The sequence below is a fragment of the Dermacentor variabilis genome, chromosome 10 (assembly GCF_050947875.1).
Source record: "Dermacentor variabilis isolate Ectoservices chromosome 10, ASM5094787v1, whole genome shotgun sequence".
NCBI lineage: Eukaryota > Metazoa > Arthropoda > Arachnida > Ixodida > Ixodidae > Dermacentor > Dermacentor variabilis.
In genome coordinates this window covers 99298126-99322411 of record NC_134577.1, presented here as the reverse complement: position 1 = coordinate 99322411, position 24286 = coordinate 99298126, and the positions used below count along the sequence as shown (strand labels likewise).

Below are 24286 nucleotides of genomic sequence, written 5' to 3'. Positions count from 1 at the left end.
TTATGCAAAAAAGAAGTGAGGCGTGCAAACAGGGCACAAGAGTAGAGAAGTGGACAACACGAACGCCGACTATCAACTGAAGGGAGCACTGAGGCGAAAAAAGAAGACACAAAAATCATCTGCGCATGCTCGGGAATTGTAGCACCACGTGTCAGTCGGGTACGCGTGCCGGTCTACGTGAGAGATAACTGTTAAGACACTTAATCTCTTCCTTATGTAAAGTAATCGAAGGCTGACTCACGCACGCACTTCCACCATTAAAGATATGCCATGCCTCTACCATAAGACGCGTATCTTCATTCTTACGCCTATACAATATCGCACATTCATCTAACTCTGGCGTGAAGTTATAATCTCGGCAATGTAGCGAAAGATAAAAGGCGACCCACCGGTTAACGACCTTTTATGTTCCATTGGCCTCTGATTGATACACCGTCCCGTTTGCCCTACGTAGAACTGGCCACAGCTAAGGGGAATGTTATACGCCACACCCATACGACAGTCAGTAAAACTGTTGTTCTTATTGTGCTTCACTGGACAAATATCTGTTCGTTTTTTGCCTTTTACCCGCTCCTTTTTATTCTGTACGGCAGCACATATCTTAGCTAGCTTATTGGGAGCAGTGAAAGCAACATTAACATCATATCTACTTGCAACTTTTTTAAGCCTGTGCGACACTGAATGAATATACGGAATGGCCACTACTCTTTTTTTTGCTACTACTGCTTTCTTTAATCACGTCCGTCCCTCTCGAAACCGACTTCTTTAGGCGCTCAGCCACAGTGGCCACCGCTACATTAGGATAACCTGCTTCTAATAGGCGCCGGACCTGCGCATTAAAACTGGCGCTCATTTTGTGCATGCATGATCTGGTGAGGGAAGACTTAAGGCACGACATGGCAATTCCGTTTTTTACTAATTTAGAATGCTTGGATTGAAAGTTTAGCAACGGCTTCGAAGATCTTGGAGAGTACTGCCAACAAACATGGTTTTGTTCGAAGATCAAGGAAATGTCAAGAAACTGAATTACGCGTCGCTGAGGAAATTCCTTGGTAAACTTTAATCCTCCCCCATAAAGTTTAAATTGATCACTTACTGAGGTAGCAGCGGAATCGAATTCTTCCCTATTGCAGAAAATCAGGTAATCATCAACGTACCGAAATATCTTGATAACGATATCACCTAAGGTTTTCTCTAAGCAGTTGTCAACCTTACTCAGGTAAATGTGGCTAAGCATAGGGGCAACCTTTGAGCCAATACAAATGCCTGATTTCTGCAGAAAAACGCCATCTCTCCATCCAATAAGCGTCGACTTCAAGTACATTGAAAGAATTTCTAGAAAAGCTGCCGTGGAAGCACCGCAACTGTCAATAAAACAGATTCTTGCAGTTGTTCTTTAATGCACTCATTTAGAGAATTTAGTAACCCGTCATGCGGCAAGGATGATGTTGATGATTACCTGATTTTCTGCAATAGGGAAGAATTCGATTCCGCTGCTACCTCAGTAAGTGATCAATTTAAACTTTATGGGGGAGGATTAAAGTTTACCAAGGAATTTCCTCAGCGACGCGTAATTCAGTTTCCTGACATTTCCTTGATCTTCGAACAAAACCATGTTTGTTGGCAGTACTCCTCAAGATCTTCGAAGCCGTTGCTGAGCTTTCAATCCAAGCATTCTAAATTAGTAAAAAACGGAATTGCCATGTCGTGCCTCAAGTCTTCCCTCACCAGATCCTGCATGCACAAAATGAGCGCCAGTTTTAATGCGCAGGTCCGGCGCCTATTAGAAGCAGGTTATCCTAATGTAGCGGTGGCCACTGTGGCTGAGCGCCTAAAGAAGTCGGTTTCGAGAGGGACGGACGTGATTACAGAAAGCAGTAGTAGCAAAAAAAGAGTAGTGGCTATTCCGTATATTCATTCAGTATCGCACAGGCTTAAAAAAGTTGCAAGTAGATATGATGTTAATCTTGCTTTCACTGCTCCCAATAAGCTAGGTAAGATATGTGCTGCCGTACAGAATAAAAAGGAGCGGGTAAAAGGCAAAAAAGGAACAGATATTTGTCCAGTGAAGCACAATAAGAACAACAGTTTTACTGACTGTCGTATGGGTGTGGCGTATAAAATTCCCCTTAGCTGTGGCCAGTTCTACGTAGGGCAAACGGGACGGTGTATCAATCAGAGGCTAATGGAACATAAAAGGTCGTTAACCGGTGGGTCACCTTCTAATCTTTCGCTACATTGCCGAGATTCTAACTGCACGCCAGAGTTAGATGAATGCGCAATATTTTACAGGCATAAGAATGAAGATACGCGTCTTATGGTAGAGGCATGGCATATCTTTAATGGTGGAAGTGCGTGCGTGAGTCAGCCTTCGATTACTTTACATAAGGAAGAGATTGTCTTAACAGTTATCTCTCACGTAAACCAGCACGTGTGCCCGACTGACACGTGGTGTTACCATTCCTGAGCATGCGCAGATGAGTTTTGTGTCTTCTTCTTTTTTCGCCTCAGTGCTCCTTTCAGCTGATAGTCGGCGTTCGTGTTGTCCACTTCTCTACTCTTGTGTCCTGTCTGCACGCCTCACTTCTTTTTTGCATAATGAATCCTTACCAACTAGCTCAGCTTTCTGTCGTTCTAATCGCGTACTACGCAGATGTGTTAGGCAGTACACGCCGCACTACCTAAAAAGCTACAGAAGTCTTCTGAATTTCCTTTACGTCCTTTAGTTGAAGTTCTTAAGCGTACCGTATTGAAAAAAAAAACGATATCACCCGTACTGATACCCTCATTTCAGACGGGATCCTGTATACAATATTGTACGTTCCCATATAAGAGACGTTAAATGATGCCAGGTTATGATTATAGGGCGCGTGGCTTTTCTATGGCTACACTATAGGACCACCGACTTTTGAGCAAGTTTCAGTGATTACATCTGCAAAAACTACACTCACTCATTTACGACATCGCATGCCCAGCGGGTTATCTTTTCTAATAACAACCTAATCTTAATCTTTTCTAATAAATAATAAGTCCCGGCACGACTTCAACTCCTTCAAAGGGCGTTGAAAGTGTGTATTTTGAAGGAAAGAAACGCCCATATAAGACAAGCCTAGCTTAGTCAGCGGAGAGCTCGGTGCATGCTTACAACGCCGGTTGAAGAAAATGTAACCAGTACAACCAAGAACCAGCAAACCTATCTGGAGATTATGTTTGCGTACCTTGACGATTCCTTCCCGAATCGGTGCTGTTCTCATTCGAAGGCAGCGTATCATTGCAGATGCCTTCAAACTCCGCAAGCAGTCGTCTTCTGAGCAAGGAAACCTCCGTGTTGAAGAACAGCGACTCCGAGCACCCAGAATCTTTGGTAGCCGAGTACATGCAGTACCTCATCTCCTTGACCAACCTTGAAACAGGCGAAAGAATGTATAAAACACTGACGTTCAGCTTCGCCAAGACCAGCCTCGCCAGACAACCGAAGTCTAATGGATCAATCTCCCCGAATCCCGTTCCGCGTGAAATCAAACTCGCCAAGAATTTTCCTGCGTCATTTAAGAAGTGTTTCTTTTTTTTTTTTTCAATGTACAACGCCCAACCTAAAATGCTTGCTCTACAAGTTCATCTTTTTTAATGTTATTTCCCGTGTTTAATTTCACTTTAGCGGTACGCTGCCGTAATGTTGTAGTTATGAAACAAGCGGTAGACTATAGCCGTGACTGCTATAGGGCGCTTCACTGCTTTCAGAGTGAAATCCATTCAATTTATGCAGTAAAAATTAACTGTCGGTTCAAGTTCTGTATGAATATACCTCATGGCGATGCTGGTTTGTATCCCCCGCATTGGAAAAAAAAAACACGAAAGAAAAAGGGGGTTAAGCTCGCACACTTAACATATATAACGAGCATAAAGCAAATTCTAAAATAAATGAAACGGAGTGTAGCAATTTGCAGAAGGCAATTGAAAGAAAAGAAATGCGGCGACAAAGCGGGCTAGGCGTCGCCAGAAAATACAGGCAAATGTGTAAGAAGGAACAAGGTGCCCTGAGAGAGGCATTCTGCACGTCAGCACTCTCCAGTCGCACGCCATCCAGATGTCGTAGAGTTGCCCTGTTTGCCAGGAGGTGGGTAGCGCAGGAGAAGTGGCAATGTGTGCGCATATTCGCTCATTCAGGCTATTGGTTTACATTGACAACCATCGTCGATGGTTCCTGCAAAACGTTGGGGGACAGCTGTTTCTTTCTTTTTTGGGGGGGGGGGGAGGGGAGGGGTAGGCGAGGGAAGTTCCAAAGTATATAAATATTACGGGGTTTTACGTGCCAAAACCACTTTCTGATTATGAGGGACGCCGTTGTGGAGGGCTCCGGAAATTTCGACCACCTGGGGTTCTTTAACGTGCACCTAAATCTGAGTACACGGGTCTTTTCGCATTTCGCCCCCATCGAAATGTGACCGCCGTGGCCGGGATTCGGTATCGCGACCTCGTGCTCAGCAGCCCAACACCATAGTCACTGAGCAACCATGGCGGGTAAGTTCCAAAGTAGGCCGTCATATGAAGCAAAAAAAAAAAAAAAAGCCCGGGAAACTAATGTTATGCCGGTAAGCCTGGAAGGGACTGATAAATGGCCAGAATATGTTGTGAGAGGTTGACGCAAATTAAATAACTACAAATTATAGTGATAGAATCGACTACGGTGTTCCCGACTTAGGTAGGAATTCTAATTTTGAATTGGCAAAAAAACCGTCAAAAACCAGGAAGTGGTGCGAACTGCCAGTGAATTTTTGGTACTTCGAATATAGTATATGATAGTACTGTAGGCATGTCGGCGGTTATTCGGTGCTGCATAATTAATCACTAAAATTGCAGTTCGTATGTCATTAGGCTAGCGCGCTTGATTACATGCGCATTACTAAGTAAAACAAGGCCACGCTGATGAGCGGTGCACATGACTGCTGCTGTACGCGTTCGAAATTATGTGCACGCCTGTGAGCTAAAATCTTTTGTTCCAGCTCGCTCAAGTCTTCTGGAGAGAATCAAGAGCACTTGCGCGGCTGCGGCAACAGGCTGAACTGTGTATCACCTCTAAGAGCGTCTTTTCACTGTACGGAACTTGAGTTGGCTTGACTTAAAACACCCTTCAGTTGTTAATGATCAAATCTGGCGGACAGGAAACCAGCAAAGCGCATGGCTATTATTGTAGCAATAATTTAATAATTCGGAAAAAATGAATCGCAGGGTCATCGGCTTGATAAACAAAATACATTTTCACAGCTACGACCGCACTTGTCTGCCTCCCGCTGTTGCGCTCACCTATTGCATTGTCTCCAGCATGCTTCCAGTGAACGACTGTATCCTCTCCGCAGATGAAAAAATTCTGATAAAGAAGGTTGCATGGCGTTTTCCGCGTTACCACTGCATGGTTCGACATTCGGGCCGGCAGGCTCTTCATTGCCCTAAAGAATAAGCACTATAAGAAGTGGTTGTCAGTCCCTTTAATTGACTCACGGGCACAGCGCTACGGTTTCCCCGTTGTCCACTTCAGCCAACTCCGAGGACGAGGAACCGTTCTGGACAGGGCCGGACGCTGGAAGCATGCGATGGAAGGAGACCCCGCACAGCAGCACTCTCTTCACGGCTGCGAATTCGTCGCACGAGCTCTGGAGTGCAGCAACGGGTCCACGCTGCCTTTGCATACCTGCAGGGTGTTGCGTAAACAAAGATATCGTAGTTCCACCCAGAGCCAGCCTTGTCCCGCGCAGCGAATTTCCCCTTTTTTGGGGAACTCTATCTAAGCCATAATGGTGGGCCAAATGAAACTGTACTGGTAATATAAGGAATTTGATTCATGAAATAAATACTAAAGTTGTGCCGGTAGGCAAAAGATCATATCGTCGATCCACAGCATTTCATTGTCATTGCAGTAGCCTAATTTTAAGTCAGTCATTTTGTCGTTCTTATAAACTGCATGGGTAAATAGCCGATATGCAGCAGTTTCGTACAAATAAGCATCAATTTCAACATGTTGCGTCAATATTTGGTAATAGGTTATACTGCTAAGAATCTATCAGGGCGTTGGTAGTGGTCGGCCCTGAACGTTCCGAACACTCGTGGAAGAGATGTCTGCAACCGAACAGGACGCCCCATTAGAAACTCAGTTCTCATTGTACTGTCCGAGCAAAAGGTAGAATAAAACATATACTGTTTCTAAATGTGAGATTCTTCATTCGTGGTTGGGAAGATACGTTTTCAAAGATTATTATTATTATGGCTATGTATGTGCAGAGAAATTGGCGGAATTTTTTTTATACTAATGCGGGGAGAACTGCGAGAAATAGGGAATTTTTATGTCTGGGAATGGAATTCTTCTCTGAAGGACGAAACATCCCTGCCCAGAGCTCGCATCGGAGAAAAAGATAGATAGCGCATTATGAGGTTCACCAATGCTTCCACTCTTTCGGTCACAATGAGATGCAGGAACTAGCCAAATAGTGACAGGCGAGCGGACTGATTGGGAGAACCAAGACATTTTCCTTCACCCTTTTCCCAACCTCCCTTTCTTTTCCTGTCCATGGCTTCGCCTGACTTACTTAAAGGGAAAGCGAAACAATAAATCAGTTTAGACTAAAGAAGCATTGCTTGAGAACCCTGCAGGCAGTCATTTCAAAAAAATAGTTTGATTATTAGATGAGAAAATGAAAGTCCAAGTATCGGTATTTTAATTTCGCGGCGAAACCCCAGCGCCGGTACGTCAGCGTGACATAAGAGATTCCAAAGTATGTTTTCGCATTTGGGTTGCGTTGGCTGAATAAAGGTTCCCGAAACTTGCCAGGTTTAATATTTAGTTCCTTTAGAACACAATGTAGTCAATCTGTACCGCTGTATATAATTAGTAGGCCCTAGAGGATGCCATCAAAACCCAAGACGTCACCGCCCCCAGGTGCGGGAACTTAAGTAGGCGTCGCCACCCGTATTTCGTTCTTGCGCTTTTTCTCGCTTACCAAACGTCTTATCGTTGTAAGGGTGGTGTTTTTGGTGTTGTAGAAGGGTAATTTACTGATGCGGAATAAATCATTTTTCACTTTATTGTCCCTTTAACCTCGGCGTTGCTTTATAGAGAACTTTGCCTATCCGTGGTACGCGCTACGTTATGTCCAGGTCCCATGCGCGTCTTGTACCGTTGACTGCAGCAGGATATGTGCCGGCGCACCAAAACAGCAGTGCCCAAATGACTTCAGACCACCCCGTTCGTTCCAAATTCGCCCTCGCTGCTTGCTCTCCATGGTAAAGGAACGAAATCAATATGAAAATCAGCAATTGCTTAGTTCCATGCTTAGAAACAAAGTAGGCGCGATTCTTTCTCGTTATTATTGAGATCACCTCGTTGTTTCGAAGATCCGAGGTCTAGAGAGGCGGCACCACGACGGGTTGTTTTGATTTCCCTCTAGCAGGTGGGCGTGACAGCACTAGCATTGGTTATGCCTAGGCGATGCAGAAATCCCTTAAGTCTGATTATTCACTGCAACATTAAGTTGGTTCTACGCTCTAGCACTGTATGCGATAAGAATATGCCAGAGCGTTGATGCCTCGGCATGTCTTCCGTGATACCACGAAAAGCTGGCGCACGTGCAGTGACCCTAAAGAATCTTGGTAACATACCACGTACAGTTAAAATTTCCCTAGTGTTGTTACCGCAGTGTATCAGGTACAGAAAGCGCTTTCTCGTGGTGGTGCTGGTCTTGGTGACGCACTTGGGGCGCACTTCATTGGAGCGTGATTTGAAGCGCGGGCAAGTGCAACGTGGTATCAATCACACATAGTGGCGTAGATGAATCGAGAGCTTTCTTCGTCACGTTGATGTCCCAGGGTTTCAGGTTCCGTGCAGGCGGCCATACAAGGTTCTGCATTTGTTTTTCAGCAATGCAACATTAGCATGCTGGCAAGCTACCACGACGAGGATCTTTGGTGGCAATGTACTTGGACATGGATGCATAGTAACTGGAAGAGCCTGTTTACCGCAGTGAAACACTACAAGTCACGCGACTGGGAAAGAAGCAAATAGTAAAATAGTATATACAGTTTCCTGCAATATTACCTAGAGGTAATATTGGCACTGCGCCGTATTATATGGGAATTCCGTGTAGATGTGGCTTCAGATTGTCATCATCCTGGGAGATCCGTACCACCACAAATGAATATGTCCTGCTGAAATCAACCCCAGTTGAAATAGTACCGTATATTAAAACATCAGGTGTTGTCTTTCACGACACCATTTTCTGTGGTGTACATATAAGCTACGTAACAAAAACACCATCGCAAGTGGGTGGACTCGTATATCGAAATGCAAGTTTACTACCGCAAAATGTAATGATGCTATTCTATAATACCTTACTTTGTTCGAGACTTAATTAATGCTATTTAGTTTAGGCCTCAACAACACAAAACAATCTGCATAAAGTTCATGTTCTACTAAAAAGGTTTCTTCGTGCTGTGGCAAATGTCCCCATGGACTATCCCTCTGAACCTTTATTTCTCACTTATAAGGTATTACCTGTTACAAAGACATGATTATCGTCTGTGCAAACGAGATAAGCAAGAGACAAAGAACAATACTAGTTTCTTGCGCCAATTACCAAACCTATAAAAACATTCTACCATATATAACGCACGAGTTTTGGGTGATGGGAAGTCTACACATGTGAGGCAACATATGGTTCACAAATGTTAAACCTCGAGTGCTAAATACATTGCATAAGAAAAACATTCAACCTGAGAAGATTACTTTCAAGAAACTTCGTGACTACTTTATAACTAGAAAAAAACACAAAATCAGTTCGCTAATCTTCACATTTCTTTCTTTCTTTACAATGCTTTTTGTACACATTTCCGGCGGTAATCTATTGTCGGAGCTGTGCTCTCTGCTTTGGTCCAAGCCTTTGCATGGATTTATCTTTGTTAATGTACTAACTTCTGTTTATTGAACTGATTGTAAAGTTAGGCTTTGTTAGATGTATGCAGTTGTTGTGAATTTAAAAACTTCGTTAGATGTATGGTGTTCTGAAATTTCAATGTACGCGGTTCGTACTTCTGGACAATTAAAACGTGATACCATAAAATTTGAATAATTATTTTTCTTTTGTATGCACAAATTTCAATGCTTGTAGATTCCTATGTTACATTTTGCATGATTTGCTGAGCGTTACATGAAGTAGCGAGTTCGGGGGCCTGCAGCCTTGTCAAGCCGAAATTATGACAGCTTTATCTGCAGGCCTCCAGCATCATGTATACGCGAGATGCGAATAAAGTTAATATTATTATTATTATTATTATAAAAACAAGCGCGCCTGGTGAGCACCGTTCCATTTGTCACAATATTACATTGCCTACTAAAACAGAACGCAAAGGGATGTTTTAAAACACATATTACAGAAAAAGGCACTTTTTCTTGGATCTTAAAGACCTGTGCTTTGATGTCGAAGGTCACGGAATTTAAAAAGTTATAGGCTTATGCCTCAGGAGCGACGTCGAGACATCTGACCCGGATCAACGCCTGAATAGAACCGCGAGCCGTGGATCCGCGTGCCACGGTCCGGCGCCGTCTTTATTTTCTTCTCATGTGGGCGCGCGCTATTCGGATTCTACGCGCTGCCCAATGGAGAGGGCTACAAGTCCCCCCTACCCCCCCCCCCCCCCCATCTAGTCTGGAAGTCGAAACCGGACTGAGGGCCGGCTATGGCACACTAGCATGAGGTACGGCAGCGATGCGAGACTTTCCGTCGCGGTCACCACAAAAGCCGGCTAAAGGCGGTCTACGCAGACTGTTTCTTCACGGCCGTTCTGTAGGAGAGCGGCTGTATTCGGGGTGCGGTGCAGAACGCGCAGTGTTTCGCCGCAGGCCAGGGTTAGCGGTCCTCCGACAGCGTCCTCGGCGCATGAAAACGTGTGTTCAAGTGGCCACGTCAGGGTGCATGAAAATTGTATTGTGGCGGGAAGGACGGGATGGAGTGGGCCGCAGGTCTTTTAACACAGTTCTGGAAGCATTGTAGGAACGCTTGTGGCTGGGCTGGTAGCCGCGTTGGTGTAATGTCTCCGGGGAGACGCGCAGACCTACTATAAACCCGTAAACCGATGAGCACAAGGTGCAAGGCGTCAATCCAGGTGCCGCAACAGAAGCGGGTAGCCGTTGCGCCCTTCAGTTGTCGGTGAAAACGTTCCATCATGCCGTTGGCACACGCGTGATATGCAGTGGTACGGTGATGTGTGGCGCCGAGAATGCGATTAAGACAAGCAAATAGGGAGGAGTCAAATCGGCGTCCACGGTCTGTTGTCACGGTGACAGGACAAGAAAAGCGAGATGCCCACGCAGAAATGAAAGCGCGGGATACAGTCTCAGCGATGGTTTCATGAATGGGAATAGCTTCCGCGCAGCGTGCGAAAGGCTCCATCATGGTTAGTATATAACGATAACTGTGGGACACGGGTAGGGTGCCCACGATGTTGAGATGAACAAGGTCGAAATGACGGCCGGCTAGAAGGAAGGCTTGGGGAGGCGTCTTGGTATCGGGAGACCTTTGTCATCTGGCGTGGCAAATACGTGCGCGTCCAAGCGCGCACATTACCAATAACTCCGGGCCAGGTGAGAAGGCGCTGAGTTAACTCCGGTCACTGGGTGAGAAGGCGCTGAGTAACCCGAATAACTGGATGACATAAGTCGTGTAGAGAGAGTAAAATGGTCTGACGTAGTGAAGCCGGAACAAAAGGGCAGGGAAGGTCTGCTGCGAAATCGCACCACATGGGCTCAGGCGAACATGGATGGGGCCCAAGCCGTAGTCGGCGAGAACGGGTGTTCTGAAAACCGGCGAGCTCTCTGTCATTCTGTTGTGCGGAAGAGAATGCGGACGAGTAGATGAATGGAGACGGAGAGTCAACCGCAGTTACACGATAAAGCGCTTCAGCGGCGGCGTTGTCGGCACCTTTGACGTGGCGGACGTCGGTTGTAAGTTCCCAAATGTACGCGAGATGACGGAGTTCGCGTGAAACGTACTTCGACGAGTTGTTGCGGGAAACATACGCCAGTGCCTTATGATCGGTGAGCAGGTAAAACTGGCATCCTTCCAGAAAATTCCGAAAGCGCTGTATCGCAGTGTAGATGCCTAGTAGCTGGTCGGCCAAAGACGCTGTAGCGGGTCTCAGCAGGAAGTAACTTCCCAGCGTAAAAATTGGAGGACGCTTAAGCTTCGCCTTCAAGAGTGGAACGCGGCAGCGTTCCACTCGACCCGCCAAGGGGTGTAAGACAATGGGTTACGGGGCAGCCATCACTTACGAGGCGCCCCACATCGGACGCGGTGAGCGTCGAGCAACGCAGCGTTCGGCGCAGCAACGAAAAGTGCGCCTGAGCAAGCGGAACGAATCAAAGAACTCGGTGTCTCTGAGGGGGAAATGATGCACGCCAGCCAAACGTCGTGATCGGCACGGGCACAGAGATAGACAGATAGTGATCTAAAGAAAGGAAGGACGCTTGATTCTGCAACCCGTGAGAGAGAAGGAGATTCTTGAATATGGGAAGGAAAGGTTGGGGTAAAGTGCAGCGCAGTAACTGTCTCTCAGCAGAGGACACCTCAACCGCGCTGCACAGGGGGTAGGGAATGAAAGTAGGGGGAGAGAAAGAGCACCAGAAACAGCAGCACGCCGCGGAATTGTGATGGAGCTAAAGGCGGTCGGCGAGGCTGACAGCCTCGACGAATGTCAGGAGCGAGGACATTGACTCTTGGCAAATACTCGTGAGGGGAGGGAGCAAGGCGAAGCGTCGTCAGGGGAGAGAGAGTCCGGGCCGCGACCCGCCTCGCACCGGTCCTCGCACAGCCCCAATGTGCGCGTGGCGCGCCATCTGTCGGGACAGCGCCGTACATGGAGAGTAGGGGGTCTTCTGTGTTTGCCGCAAGATAGCTCTGCGTGTGCGGAAAGCTCAGACGAAATGTAGCGGAAACGCACTTCGCTACTCGTGTAATTGCGACTTCTGTAAGTTACATGTTCATAATTACCGATATACACCGCAGTATAACATTCCACGGCTCGTTTCCAAGGCAACACCGCATTCACTAGAGGCGCGTTTGTACCGCTTTGTGAGTGGTAGCGTCTCCGTCTCACACTCCGGAGACCCTGGTTCGATTCCCACCCAGCCCATCTTGAAAGTTGCTTTTTATTTATGAAGTACCTGCCGTGATTTATCGCTCACGGCCAACGCCGCGGACGCCGACGACACCGGCTTTTCTGCGACACGAGCTCCTTAACGCTGTCGCGTTAAAACCGCGAGCCATGTCTTCGCGTGGCACGATCAGGCGCCGTCTTTATATCCTTCTCATGCGGGCGCGCGCTATCCGGGCTCTAGGCGCCGCCCACGGGAGGGCGCTACAAAGTACTGGCTGTCGGCTAATGCGCCAAAGTTGAAAGAGAGACTACGAGGTCCGTGTTAGCTGTTCGACGCTTTGTCTATGTTTTCTTTTATTTAGTCACTTGCTTACGCAAGAGCGCTGCGCGGGACGAATATTTCAGCCCGCGAGCGCGCTGTGCAGAGCCTAGGTGCGACCCGGGCCCGTGACTATATGAACGGGCCCAGCCGACATCCGCGGGATGGACTTCGTCTATACCCACTGACAACAATCACGTCCTTTGGATATCCTATGGACATCCATTGCCAGGACATGGATAACTTAAGCACGTGTCGAATACGTGTCGAATCGAGTCCTGTGGGCGTCACTCAGATTACCATTTGGCAGCACTGTCCGTGTCCTGCGGACAAACCAACGTGTCAGCGAGAAACATTTTTGGAACATGCTGCGTACGTTTCATGAACATATGCCAGGGCATCTTGCACACTATTTGCCATGTTGTCCATTACAGCAAACATTACACGCTGTGTGATAGAGGCAACGGATAAACCACCTACGCATAAAAACCAGACACATCATGTGCAAACGTTATGCGCGCACGCTGGTGTGCGGAAGTACAGCATGCTCCCCCATCATCTAGGCCTTCCAGGAAGCGCAAGTGCCTTCCTGAACCAACTGAAGTTTTCAAAGTAAAATGCGTCAGAATATTCGTAAAGGAGGAACTACACACGAGCTGTAGATATGAAAGCTTCGGATTGTGACTTGGACATGGGAGAAAACATGATTATATTACAAAAAACTCAAAAATAAAGCCTCAATTGGAAAACAAATATTCACGAGTATGTAAAAGAAAAGTATTTGTTAGAGAACCATGGGAAATCCATGTAAAATATCTGCAACAGGTTCATTTGTGATATCCTTGGGACGTCCATAATAGGATATGCGAAATTGGATGTCCAGCGGATACGCTATTTGCATCCAAAATACTGTATGCACAATGGCGCATGATTCGGATATCCTATGGACGAATTGTTTTCCCTGGTTGCATGGCTTGCTGTTGTACGCGTTCGAAATTCTACGCACATGTGTGAGCGAAAATCCTTTGCTTATGCGGGGCTAAAATGTCGATTTTCGCCAGAAAAACGCATTTTCTAACATTCTTTGTTTTGGATTGCCAGACGTAAAAAAGAAGCTCATTCGAAACCGTAGAAAAGAAAAAAAAATGAATTCTCGTGACGGTGACTCTCGCTCGCCGTCGATAGCTCCCATTCGAGACGCGGCCACAGAGTGGACAAAAAACCGAACGTGGAGTGCATGCACGCGACAGAAAATTTGAATTTCGCGCAATTTATTAATGGCAGATCTTCCATAGAGAGTACAGCAGACGGCAAAAGTACAAATATACACAAGAAAGGAATAATTCTGACTGTGGTGCCATTGACGGCCAGCCAAGGGTGCTGGACTGCTCTAAAGCTGTAAAAAAAAAAGCGAGGACGACTTGAAGTAAATGCATCACACCAGGTTCCAATTGAAGAGGAAGGTCCACCCTATGTAGCAGGGTGCTGTCATGAATTATTCTTGGTCTTAAGATGAAATAACGTGGTCTGAAAGTGTTGAGCTAATTTTTCTCAATTTATATTTTCTGGCCGACGAAAACCTGTGGGAAAGCTACGATTTCCATATTGCTTCGTCAAAACATGCTTTCAAATAGTTACTGGGCTGAAATTTCGTCAGGATTACGATGAGGTACTTTTTTATTTCAAAAAGATTTATTACCGCAAAGAATTCTGACTATGTGACATGACAAGGAGGTAAATTGAGCTTACCCTCAAAGTGATGACATTGTTGCAGAAATGTAATGGAAACACGCGATTGACCTTATCCAGCACGATAATTCCCTAAAAGGTGCGTAACAAAAACAATCAGGGCCTCTTCATTATTGCTGAAATGATAGTTTTCCTAAGATCACATGCCTAATTGGTTCGTATGACGGCGGTAACTTATCTTCTATTTGATCTGTATCAATGAAATTTAGAATATATGCAGAACAATATGAACATACATAAACCTGTGAATTTCTCTAATATCCATGCAATGATTCCAAAGTTAAGTTTTAGCTCAGCACCCTCCTTTCACACTGTCATCGCATCGGCGGTGTATTAGGACATTACACTAAAACTGCATGCAGTGACTATAAAACAGAGCGAACAACTTTTTCGTACAAAACACACGCACAGCTAACTTGAAAAGTACAAAAGCAGAATGTGGATTTTCTGGGAAGGCCTTCGTTATTTTTTTGTATACAGGTAGAATAAACGGACATAATCTTCCTTGTTTTTACAAATGCATTTGACAAATTAGTCCATCAACGCTTAATAATAAATCTTTCTCTGTTGAACTTGCAGTCTCAAGTCTAAACCTGGATAAAGGAATTTCTTGGTAACCGCCCACAGACCGTCAGTATTAAGAGCGAACACACATCAGATGTTCGTCCCGTAACATCTGGCGTTCCTCAATTTTAAGTGTTATGCCACCTCAATTCTTAATATGCATAAACGATCTACCATTGCATGTGACCTTTCTTAACCCACACGGGTGCTATGAACAGGGGACTCCTCATGAAATCCGAAACCTCAATAATAATTATGACTTCGTCAGTGACCGCAATATTTCGTTTTGGTAATGCACTTTTAGTGCGCACACATCACTTTGACGTAGTGCGTTTTCGCGCTTTCTAACGCCGGGTGCCATATAGGCGAAGTAGGCGCTACCGGAAAGGAGTTTGATCAATAGCAGTTGCCGAACGACGCAAAAGCACAGAATTGAAAGTAACGGTTTGTTCTTATGTTAGGCCTAACCATGAATAATCAGTGTGTCCACGTCATAATAAACGGGGGCGTTCGCAGTTTTCGCGACGTCGCGTGACACACAAGTGAACGCGACCCAAATTTTTACCAATCGTTCAGTGATAATTGCAGAAATGGAATTGAAAGAGACTGGTACAGCTTAAAGTCATAGCTTCGCTGGGTTGGCTTGTAAGCAAGCTGTGCTTAAGCGGTCAACTCATGGCGCTCGTTACTCGTAGTACGGCACAAGCTCTCTGTAGAACATTTTCCGGCATTAGAAGCTGATTAATGTATGCCGACGTACATGGTAGCGACAGCCAGTTACAGCTTGTAGTGCGGAGATTGTAGACAAAAACTTGACATAGCGCCTTCCCAGTTAGTGCGTCCGTAAGCAGGTGAACGGAAGGAGGACAATAAAATTTCGTCCCTACAGCGTTCTCACGCTATACGACCTTACCGCGCGTGATCGCAAAAGGCACAGGAGAGTTCCTATGTTTTTTTCTTAATCGTGTCTTTTTTTTTCTGCCAACTGAAAGCTGTGCATAGATCAGTTCTCGCAAGTATTGCTTAAGTAGTTTATAAGTGTATATATGACGCAAGGGACAACTGCTAAAATGGAGATTTTTAGCTTCTCCGCAAACTTCTCACCCTTTCCGATTGATTGGGTTTCCGCAGAAGCGTACGGCAGCAACCTGGGACGCTGCAATAATAGGGGCACCGTTCAGGGTGCAGACACCCTTTGAGTCGGGTCCTCGCCGCCTTTCGAAACCGCAGGTGCCATATTGGTTCTCTTTGGCGCGGTCGTGCGCAGCTCTTGCCGCTTGCCGGGAGCCTTTCTTCGCCGTGTTAGTGTGCGTGCGTGTTTGTATTTCAATGCACATGGCTGTGTACGTGTGTGCCTGAGTGAGCTTCTGCGTGTGCGTGCGTGCCTGCGCGTATTACAATGTGTGTGCATGCATTTTTCTAAACGTGCGAGTGTGTTTGTGCGTGCTTGCGCGCACGCGTTTGCGCTCGTGTTTGTGCACTACTGCGTGTGTGTTTCTGTGTGCCTGCGTGTTTGTGTCAGCGTGCGTAAGTATTCCACATTGTCAGTAGGGTTTAATTTTTTTACTCTAACATGAAACAACCCTTTTCAAGATTTATGCAGTAATTGCCCAGAAAAACGATTTCTCAGCTTGCACTTTCTTTGATAGGGACAAATGGTGATGGTTTCGACAAAGACGCGACGTTTCCCATACACACTCTAAGGCGGTGCGACGAAGGTGAGCATCAACATGGCGCCGGCGCAGACCCTATCCTTAAGAGGAAGCTTTAGCTAGGCCCAAACTCCGACACCACCTATTAAACACATGTAAAACGCACAAATGCATTTCTGAGATATCCCCTCAGCCTACTTTAATAAAATTTGCGGCATTTGAGAGAACAGGCTAAATTCTAGTGATTGTTGGAAGCGGAATTTCGATTTATGACGTAAATTTTTTTACCAGTATTTTGACATAATCGTGTGATAAAAGATGGAAGTCCGATGTATACAAATTTGTCCGTCCGCATCAAGAACAGATATCGCCGTTCTTTAAACCATCCATCAGAACATCTGAAATGGACAGTTGTAGTATATCAACCTATGTCTTACGTGAATTTCTTGCAATGTTTATGAAGGTTTTGCAAGAGTACTACTAACATTTGGGTGGTGTATTTGAGAATCATGTATAATGCATCAAATTTGTTCGCTTTAGATTTGCCTATTAGTTGCGGTTTACATAATTGCGATCTGGTTTTTCAAGTTGAAAACTTAGTATTTGAGCGTTGTCACATGATAGATGAGCGGCGGCGTAAACATGAGCGGCCGGAGTGGTGCAGCCATTTGGTGGTGCAGAGGTCAACCACACAAAGAGATAACATTGCAGTAACCATGCAAGTACATTCTACTTCGCTGCTGGTGCAAAACATTTGCAGCGGCGTTATCGTGGACGCGATTACGCCACTGTTGAAAAATTACGCCAGCCGCGAAGAACACACTTGTCATCCAGGTGGCGCCAGCAAAATGGCCATTCAAGTTTACGCTTCCGTTCATTCGACAGACCGACCGCGCTTGCGGGAATGCCGGACGAACTATAGCTATGTAATAGCCTTCTTCGACTACCATTCTTGGAGGCGGTATCCTGCCTCCAAAAACCTGCCTAAGTGAGAGAGCAGCTCTGGAGTATTGGCGACGGTCATCCTCCTCTCCCGCCATACGATCTCACCTGCTGGTATCGAGCAGGACACCTGGTGCTTCTTGTTAAAGACCTTCATTATGTAGTTCCGCACGTCTCTAATGTTGCTGAAGAGATCTTTGAGTGATTCGCATGAGTTCTTCAACACCTTCTCGTAGACGCACTTGCTGTAATCTTCGATGAGTCTGCAATGCGAGCGAGAAAACAACCACGCGATTTTAGTCACAGTGACTCGCACAGAAGTTGGCTCGCGTGCACATTGCAGTGTCACGTATCCTCTTCGTTCGGCGATTACCGAATTTACTCGAGTCTGACGCGCAGTTATCTTTTAATGTACGTCTTTTAACGTTAGAATTGACAATATATGCGCGCTATAATTGAGACTCAATATGATGCGGTAATAGGCAACCCGTTTTAGAAATGCGGTATGCCAAATGTCACGGACGGTACCGAAGATGAGATGCTATCCTCCAGTCACGGCATCAACATTTGTGGACGCCAGTTCTTTACCTGTACCGTAGCGGCAAGGAAAGAAAATAAGCGCAAACTGGGCTTCGGGTCCCGGGATCGCGCTGCTTACGCAGTGTTACTCTGGATCATTTTAGACTGCACAGGACCGAGACCCATGATCACATTTCTAAAGGCTGTACCCCGTTTGACGGGATGTCCGCCGTGCGATGAACCCCCTGAAATGGTTAAGCAGTAGTTTTGCATTCTTCGTTATAATGAATTGGCGCATATGGCAAATTTTTTTCAATGAGACAATGTGACATTACTGACTGGACATTGAACAGAAATGTATTTTCTGTGTAATTACAAGGACTCATACATGCTGCATTTACTCTGTTCCAACAGAGCCTACGACAGCTTTAGATAAAGTTCTGTGAACTTCACACGTCTGTTGACCGCGCATCGTAATTCGTGGCTGAAGGAGATAGGACGTTGTTAAGTTGAAGAAAATCTGATGTTCTAAGGCCACCGACACCAAGTATGACTGACGCCTGTTCCAGACCGTTGCTCGAATGCAATGAACATTTGTTCAAGGTGAGAACGGGCTGTCATTACTTTATCTCGTACAATGAACACCTATTATGCGAACAATGGGGACCATTGTATTTTTCATTACTGGCCGTAATACAGGTACTTACTTGCAGCTGTGTTGCTTGGTCAGGAGATACGACCGGCCAAACTCGTTGTGCGCCTGGTAATACGTCAGGCTACAAGAGAAGTAGTCCTTGAGCAGGATGAACCTGTCACAATAGCCTACAAAACGAGAAGATGACGACCTCACAATTATTTAAGAAAGTTGAGGTAGTTGGTGATCAACGCTGGATGTGTAATAATTAATGCTCCTGTCACACGCGCACCCACGAACTACTTTGAAGTCCGTCGTCTTTATATGAAAGTAGATGCGCTCGGTGTGACACGGTCTCACTTCCGCAATGTTTTGCGGAGCTGTTGGCGAGGGAAATTCGGCGATGACCATTACGGCTGGATGGAGTACTCTGGTTTTCAGACAGCTACAGCTACTAATAAAATCGCTCTAACAAAATCTTCATAACTAGTTCACTTATAAATTTTTGCAGCAGTATTTTTTCTTGCGTAATACACCATGTAACGGAAGTTTTTGATCGGTTTTTAAGGACATCATTGCCTGTACCCTGTACACCAATGCTTCACCATGCCGCATGGGAAAATGTAGTTCCAACATTTCGTTTGTTTATCCATGCGCTTCGTGTGACACACATCACTCTGACAGAAGCCTAGCTCACCGCGAACGCGCACAACAGCCGATTTCACAACACACAAACACGACTCGTAGTTAGTCGCGCACAGGTTGAACAACGTGCACCCATGCTACAGACTAGAACTAGTGCACTGCGCCCACGCACCAAAACAAGAGCGCATTGTGGTTAAAATACGTCGCACTTTCTCGCTATGATTTTATTAAATTGCATACTACACGTAAGAAAACTATGGATAGGATGCTTTAGGGGCAATTACACATGTGAAACTTTGCCCGCCGAGATAAGCGCAGCAGCGTTGTTTGTGTCCCATGAGGCTACCACCGAAATCTCGTACTGCGCCGTGTGACACGGCCGGAACTCCCTTGTCGTAAATTTCCATTAGGGATTTTTATGCTCAACAGAGGTCGCTGGTGCCCGTGTAAGGGAATATAAGAAAGAAGAGGGGACTTATTAGAGGAAAGGCAAAGATGTCGGCATCAGATATTATACTCTAACCTGCTAGCCTCCAGAGGAGGAAGAAGGGGAGAAAAAAGTCGCAGTTTCATCCGAAAGGCGAAGGAGCGATTTCTATCGCAAATTAGTAGATAGCTAAACGAAGTAAGGATAGTAATTTTATCAGCCGTATAATTTTGGAAACATTCACTTACGAACGAAATTAACAAGCATGGTGTCACGCCTGCATAAGCTAACATGAACACATCTCACTCGATGAGCGCGCACACTCGCTGTCAAAACACTGGTGTGAGAAAGCGCGGCATCAGCAGCGATCAAACTGACCTTCGTTGTGCCTTTATTTCAACGCGAACTATGTCGCGAGAACGCAGCAGACACGAAGCTATCAGCACCGGGCAAATCTGTCCCCATCGCAAATCGCTTTCGCTTTCAAGATAGGGCCCCCACTGCCGCGGCGTATGCAGCGGCCGCCGGAGTAGACCACCCCCTCTCCCCCCGGTGTCTTGCGCGTGACAGAAGACCGCGCGCTGCCTCTCCGTTTTTCTCCCTTGCGCGCGTGAGATTGAGCCACCATCGTCGGCTCACCCTCGAACACTTTCACTCGCACATACGGCATACGGCTACGATGTCACCACAGTTGGACTTTATACGGAACGTCATGGTGACGCCGACGCTGGAAATGCGCCTGGAGTGTCCGTATAATAGCTATCGAAATAAAAAAGAGTCGTGAAAGATGGTGAGGACGGAAAGTGGAGGCGATGCGTATATACCGTAACCACGCAACACAGTTGTTTCCCTTAAGTCTCGAGTCTAGTCTGATTTTGAATAGTCGATAGCAGCTCTTATAAGCATAATGATTATAGGCATACTGATTAATGTGTGTTAAATAGTAAGGGTGTGCGAATATTCGAGTGTTTCGAGCGACGACCAGCATATTGCCACATGCGATTCTGTTTTCGAAGCTGACAGTGACTATTGGTAGGCATGAATCATTTTCGAATAGTTTTTGGTCAGCTGTACACGACGAAGCGTAAAATTGTAGTCAAAGTGCAATAAATCGCATCCTGGCGGCCATAGTGGACACAAAATCGAAGACATCGCGTTATAAAGCACGCTACGCTACCCAGAGGGCCGAACTTTTCCGGCTAAGCGCTATTCTGCACCCTCACCAATGAGCACCACAAATAAGAATCCTAATTCCCCATTTGTGCTTCTATTAAAACAATAAGCAGTTTCGCCCTTACTGACAGCGATTGCAAGGTTCCGCGTCGCGCCTAAATTCTTCGGACGGTGTTCTAAGTATACGCTGGTCCTACAATACGCGGATGCCACATTGGCTGGCGCACGGAAATTTCTGGCACCATGAAAAGATCTAACGTGCCCTGTAGGGCATATAATTGCATCGCACAGGTGCCACTACCATTTCGTCCGTATGACTTCTGTCATGGGGCAGCCGAATTCTTACAAAGAAATAAACATGTTACCATCACCACCTCTACGCTGCCCGTAAAGCACGGCGCTAGTGAGACACCACTTTGAGATTGTGAGCCCTAGCACTGTCTTGCACTTCTTAATAGTCTAAGAGAAACGGCATGCACTGTGAATTAATTGTGTCATAAAGTTTGTTTGCGCGCTGCAATTATGAAAAAATTCGCAGGAATAATTTAGTCAGGAAGCTGACACCTGGTTTGAGTAGGTATGACGGTTGACTGGTATATGATCTACCGAGCATACGCGGCACAGGTGAACAATTAGCATACATATACATAAATCTGTGTGGAACATCACGGCTACGGTGGCGGCGGCGCCGACGGTAAAGTTTCGCCGGCAGTGCGCATAAATTGCTATCGCAAAAGAAGTTTCCATAAAGTGCAATGTAATGCCAGAGACTTGCTAACGTTGTTAAAATACCAGGATTTGAGAGGGCCGTTTTATATGAGTGGTGAAAAGGACTGTTTACTCGCCGAAAAATCTTCCACGAGTTTTCGCTGTTATTCGCTTCTGGCACCATACCGTTCGCATTGAATCCCGTCTGGAGAATTACTATTCGCACATTTCTATAAAATACACTCAGTATGTCGCGCATGCAGTTGCCACTGATACATGACACGTGAAGAAAAGGACACAACGAATTGCAAGCTGTGAGACTTCTCCCTGATCAGATAAGCACTGCAAGATGATCATAAACACTGACTTTTTTATGTATCCCCACATATGTCCTGTCCCCTTGTGCTGCAAGACGCCTCTCGAAATCCTATCAGCAATCTAGCCAGTCTTCCAGCTTTGGCGCAGTTCTCTCCACAATAAGCTGACATTGGACTTCAAGGCTAACTTTTAAAAGTTTGAGTGTTGCCCACGCCCCACGGATTTCACTTCTTGAAACCTGTTTCTGTAGAAAGTTTGGCGCTCATTGTTTTTGTGAATTGGAAACGGAGATTTAGGAGCGCCATCTTATTGCTCACTTATACACACCACCTAACTACAATACAGGTCCTACGCACCATTCAAATTCAGAGCCCATAAGAACTAGACGTCAGCGTGACATCACGAATTTCATAGTCGTCCCACACAGGAGAGCACTCATATACCGTATCGGCCTCTATGTTGAGCCATCTGTACTATACCCCTGCACATTTCCCGGTGGCTCGCTCTATTCTCTATTGAATTACGCAATTAAACAAACGGTGCCTAAATATCCTCAGTGCTACAAATATGTGCCTTCGATCCCACAATATCACTCTATGCCTCCTTTCCCAACTTGGGCGCGTCATCTCGGTCGGCTTCTTGACTAATAAGGTGGATCTGGGCCGCGGTCGTGGAGATAGTATACTGGGTTCAGCCCTGAGATGGCGTGATGAACAGACCGCCTAATCCGATGGTCGCGTGGATCATGCGAGCCGCGCGGTGACGCTTTACGCGTCTTGCTATTTGTGCTACAGATGTGCCACGCGCTTCCTAAAAACTTCGCTTTACATAGATTACGAAACGTACGTTGTATCTGAATATTAGAGCGAATGGCTTTGTTTGGCTATTGCGGCCGCTTCCGTGGTTGATCAATGGTCAGACTCTCGTTCGTTCGATTGTTGGTTGATTGGTTGGTTTCATGGTTGCTTCATTGGAGTGTTGGTTCATTAGTTCGATCGTTGGTACGCTTGCTCGGCCGTTCCTTCCTTCGTTGAATGAATCAATGTGTGTGGTATAGTGGCGCAAGGGCCAGATATGGCCAAAGAGCGCCAAGACAGTGTTTGTGATTTAGCGGTGGAATGATGAGTTCTGTGAAGATGTGACTTGGCTGTAAAGGGGCCTAAAATAGTAGCTGTAAAATGCGTAAAATCTACGTGCTATAAAATTACGGCGATGACTAATGACGAATACTATGAACACTAGAATGCATTGGGAAAAATGATGCAATGTACAAAATATGTGAGATGCTAAAATTTTCTAAGAGCACTACTGCCTTGCCAGAGCCCTTGAGCCCAAGGGACGAGAGGCATGTGCTATACGAAACAACTATCACAGCGCTATCCTCTATAGAGAGGAGGCGCTACGAACGTATGGGCTAATTACGTGTAATACAACATCTTTCAGGAAACCTAGGACTGCGCTGGTATCAAAGAGCGGTTCTGCACCGAGTAACATAACAGGATGAAGGGGCATGTGCCGCCGGTATGCTAAGGGAAAATGTTTCTTTCTTTCATATTCGGCTTCCCGACACTCCAGGAGGACGTGGAGGACGGTCAGGCTCTCCCCGCATCTACCACAGGTTGGAGGCTCATTTCCAGTGAGTAAAAAGTTATGCGTGCCAAATGTGTGTCCAATTCTTAGACGACAGAATAGGACATCTGTCCGGCGTGATTTTGTTACAGGAGGCCAGAAACCTAATCGTGGCTTTATTATATGCAGCTTATTATTTGTTTCCAGGTCCCAAAAGCGTTGCCAGTAGTTTCGCAGTTTACTTCTTAAGAAAGGCTTTAGGTCTGTGACAGGGACTGCAGCGCTAGAATTAACAGTGTGTGATGCAATTGATGTGGCCATCTGGTCGGCTAGAACGTTACCCTGGATGCCCCTATGGCCAGGCACCCAGTATATAATCACATGCTGGTTACATACATATGCTTTACATAAGACGGAATAGAGTTCAATTACTATAGGATTTTTGTGCTTACATAACGATATCAAAGACATCACAACACTTAGGGAGTCCGTATATATAGCTAATTTTCTGAGTTTTGATTTCCTTATATGCTTCACGGTCGACAATATTGCGTAGGCATCAGCCGTGAAGATACTAGTTTCCGGATGCAGTAAATCGGATTCCGAGAAGGATGGACCGACGGCTGCATAGGACACCCCGTTGCGTGACTTCGATGCATCTGTGTAGAACTCCGTGCAGGAGTATTTGTACTGGAGTTCCCGGAAATGCATTTGGATTTCAATCTCTGGAGCATGCTTTGTGACTTGCACGAAAGATATATCGCATTGTATGAGCTGCCACTCCCAAGGAGGTAGTAGCTTGGCTGGATGCATTAGGCGAAGCTCGAGGAGTGGAACATGCATTTATTCACTAAGCTCCCTCACACGCAGCGAGAAAGGCTGTCTTACGGAGGGACGATTGCGAAAGAGTGTAGCATATGTCATGTCAT

The 24286-nt window shown here is 46.0% G+C and overlaps 1 protein-coding gene across 1 annotated transcript in view; it reads right to left on the bottom strand.

The window, feature by feature from the left end:
* LOC142559350 (uncharacterized) overlaps positions 1-24286 on the bottom strand; it is a 99180-nt gene that overhangs the window by 11703 nt on the left and 63191 nt on the right. The window contains exons 6-9 of the mRNA XM_075670963.1: positions 18591-18705; positions 17473-17627; positions 5500-5689; positions 3219-3403 (exon numbers count right to left, since the gene is read on the bottom strand). Of these exons, the coding sequence (XP_075527078.1) occupies positions 3219-3403; positions 5500-5689; positions 17473-17627; positions 18591-18705 (645 nt within the window). The remainder of the gene's footprint in view (positions 1-3218; positions 3404-5499; positions 5690-17472; positions 17628-18590; positions 18706-24286) is intronic.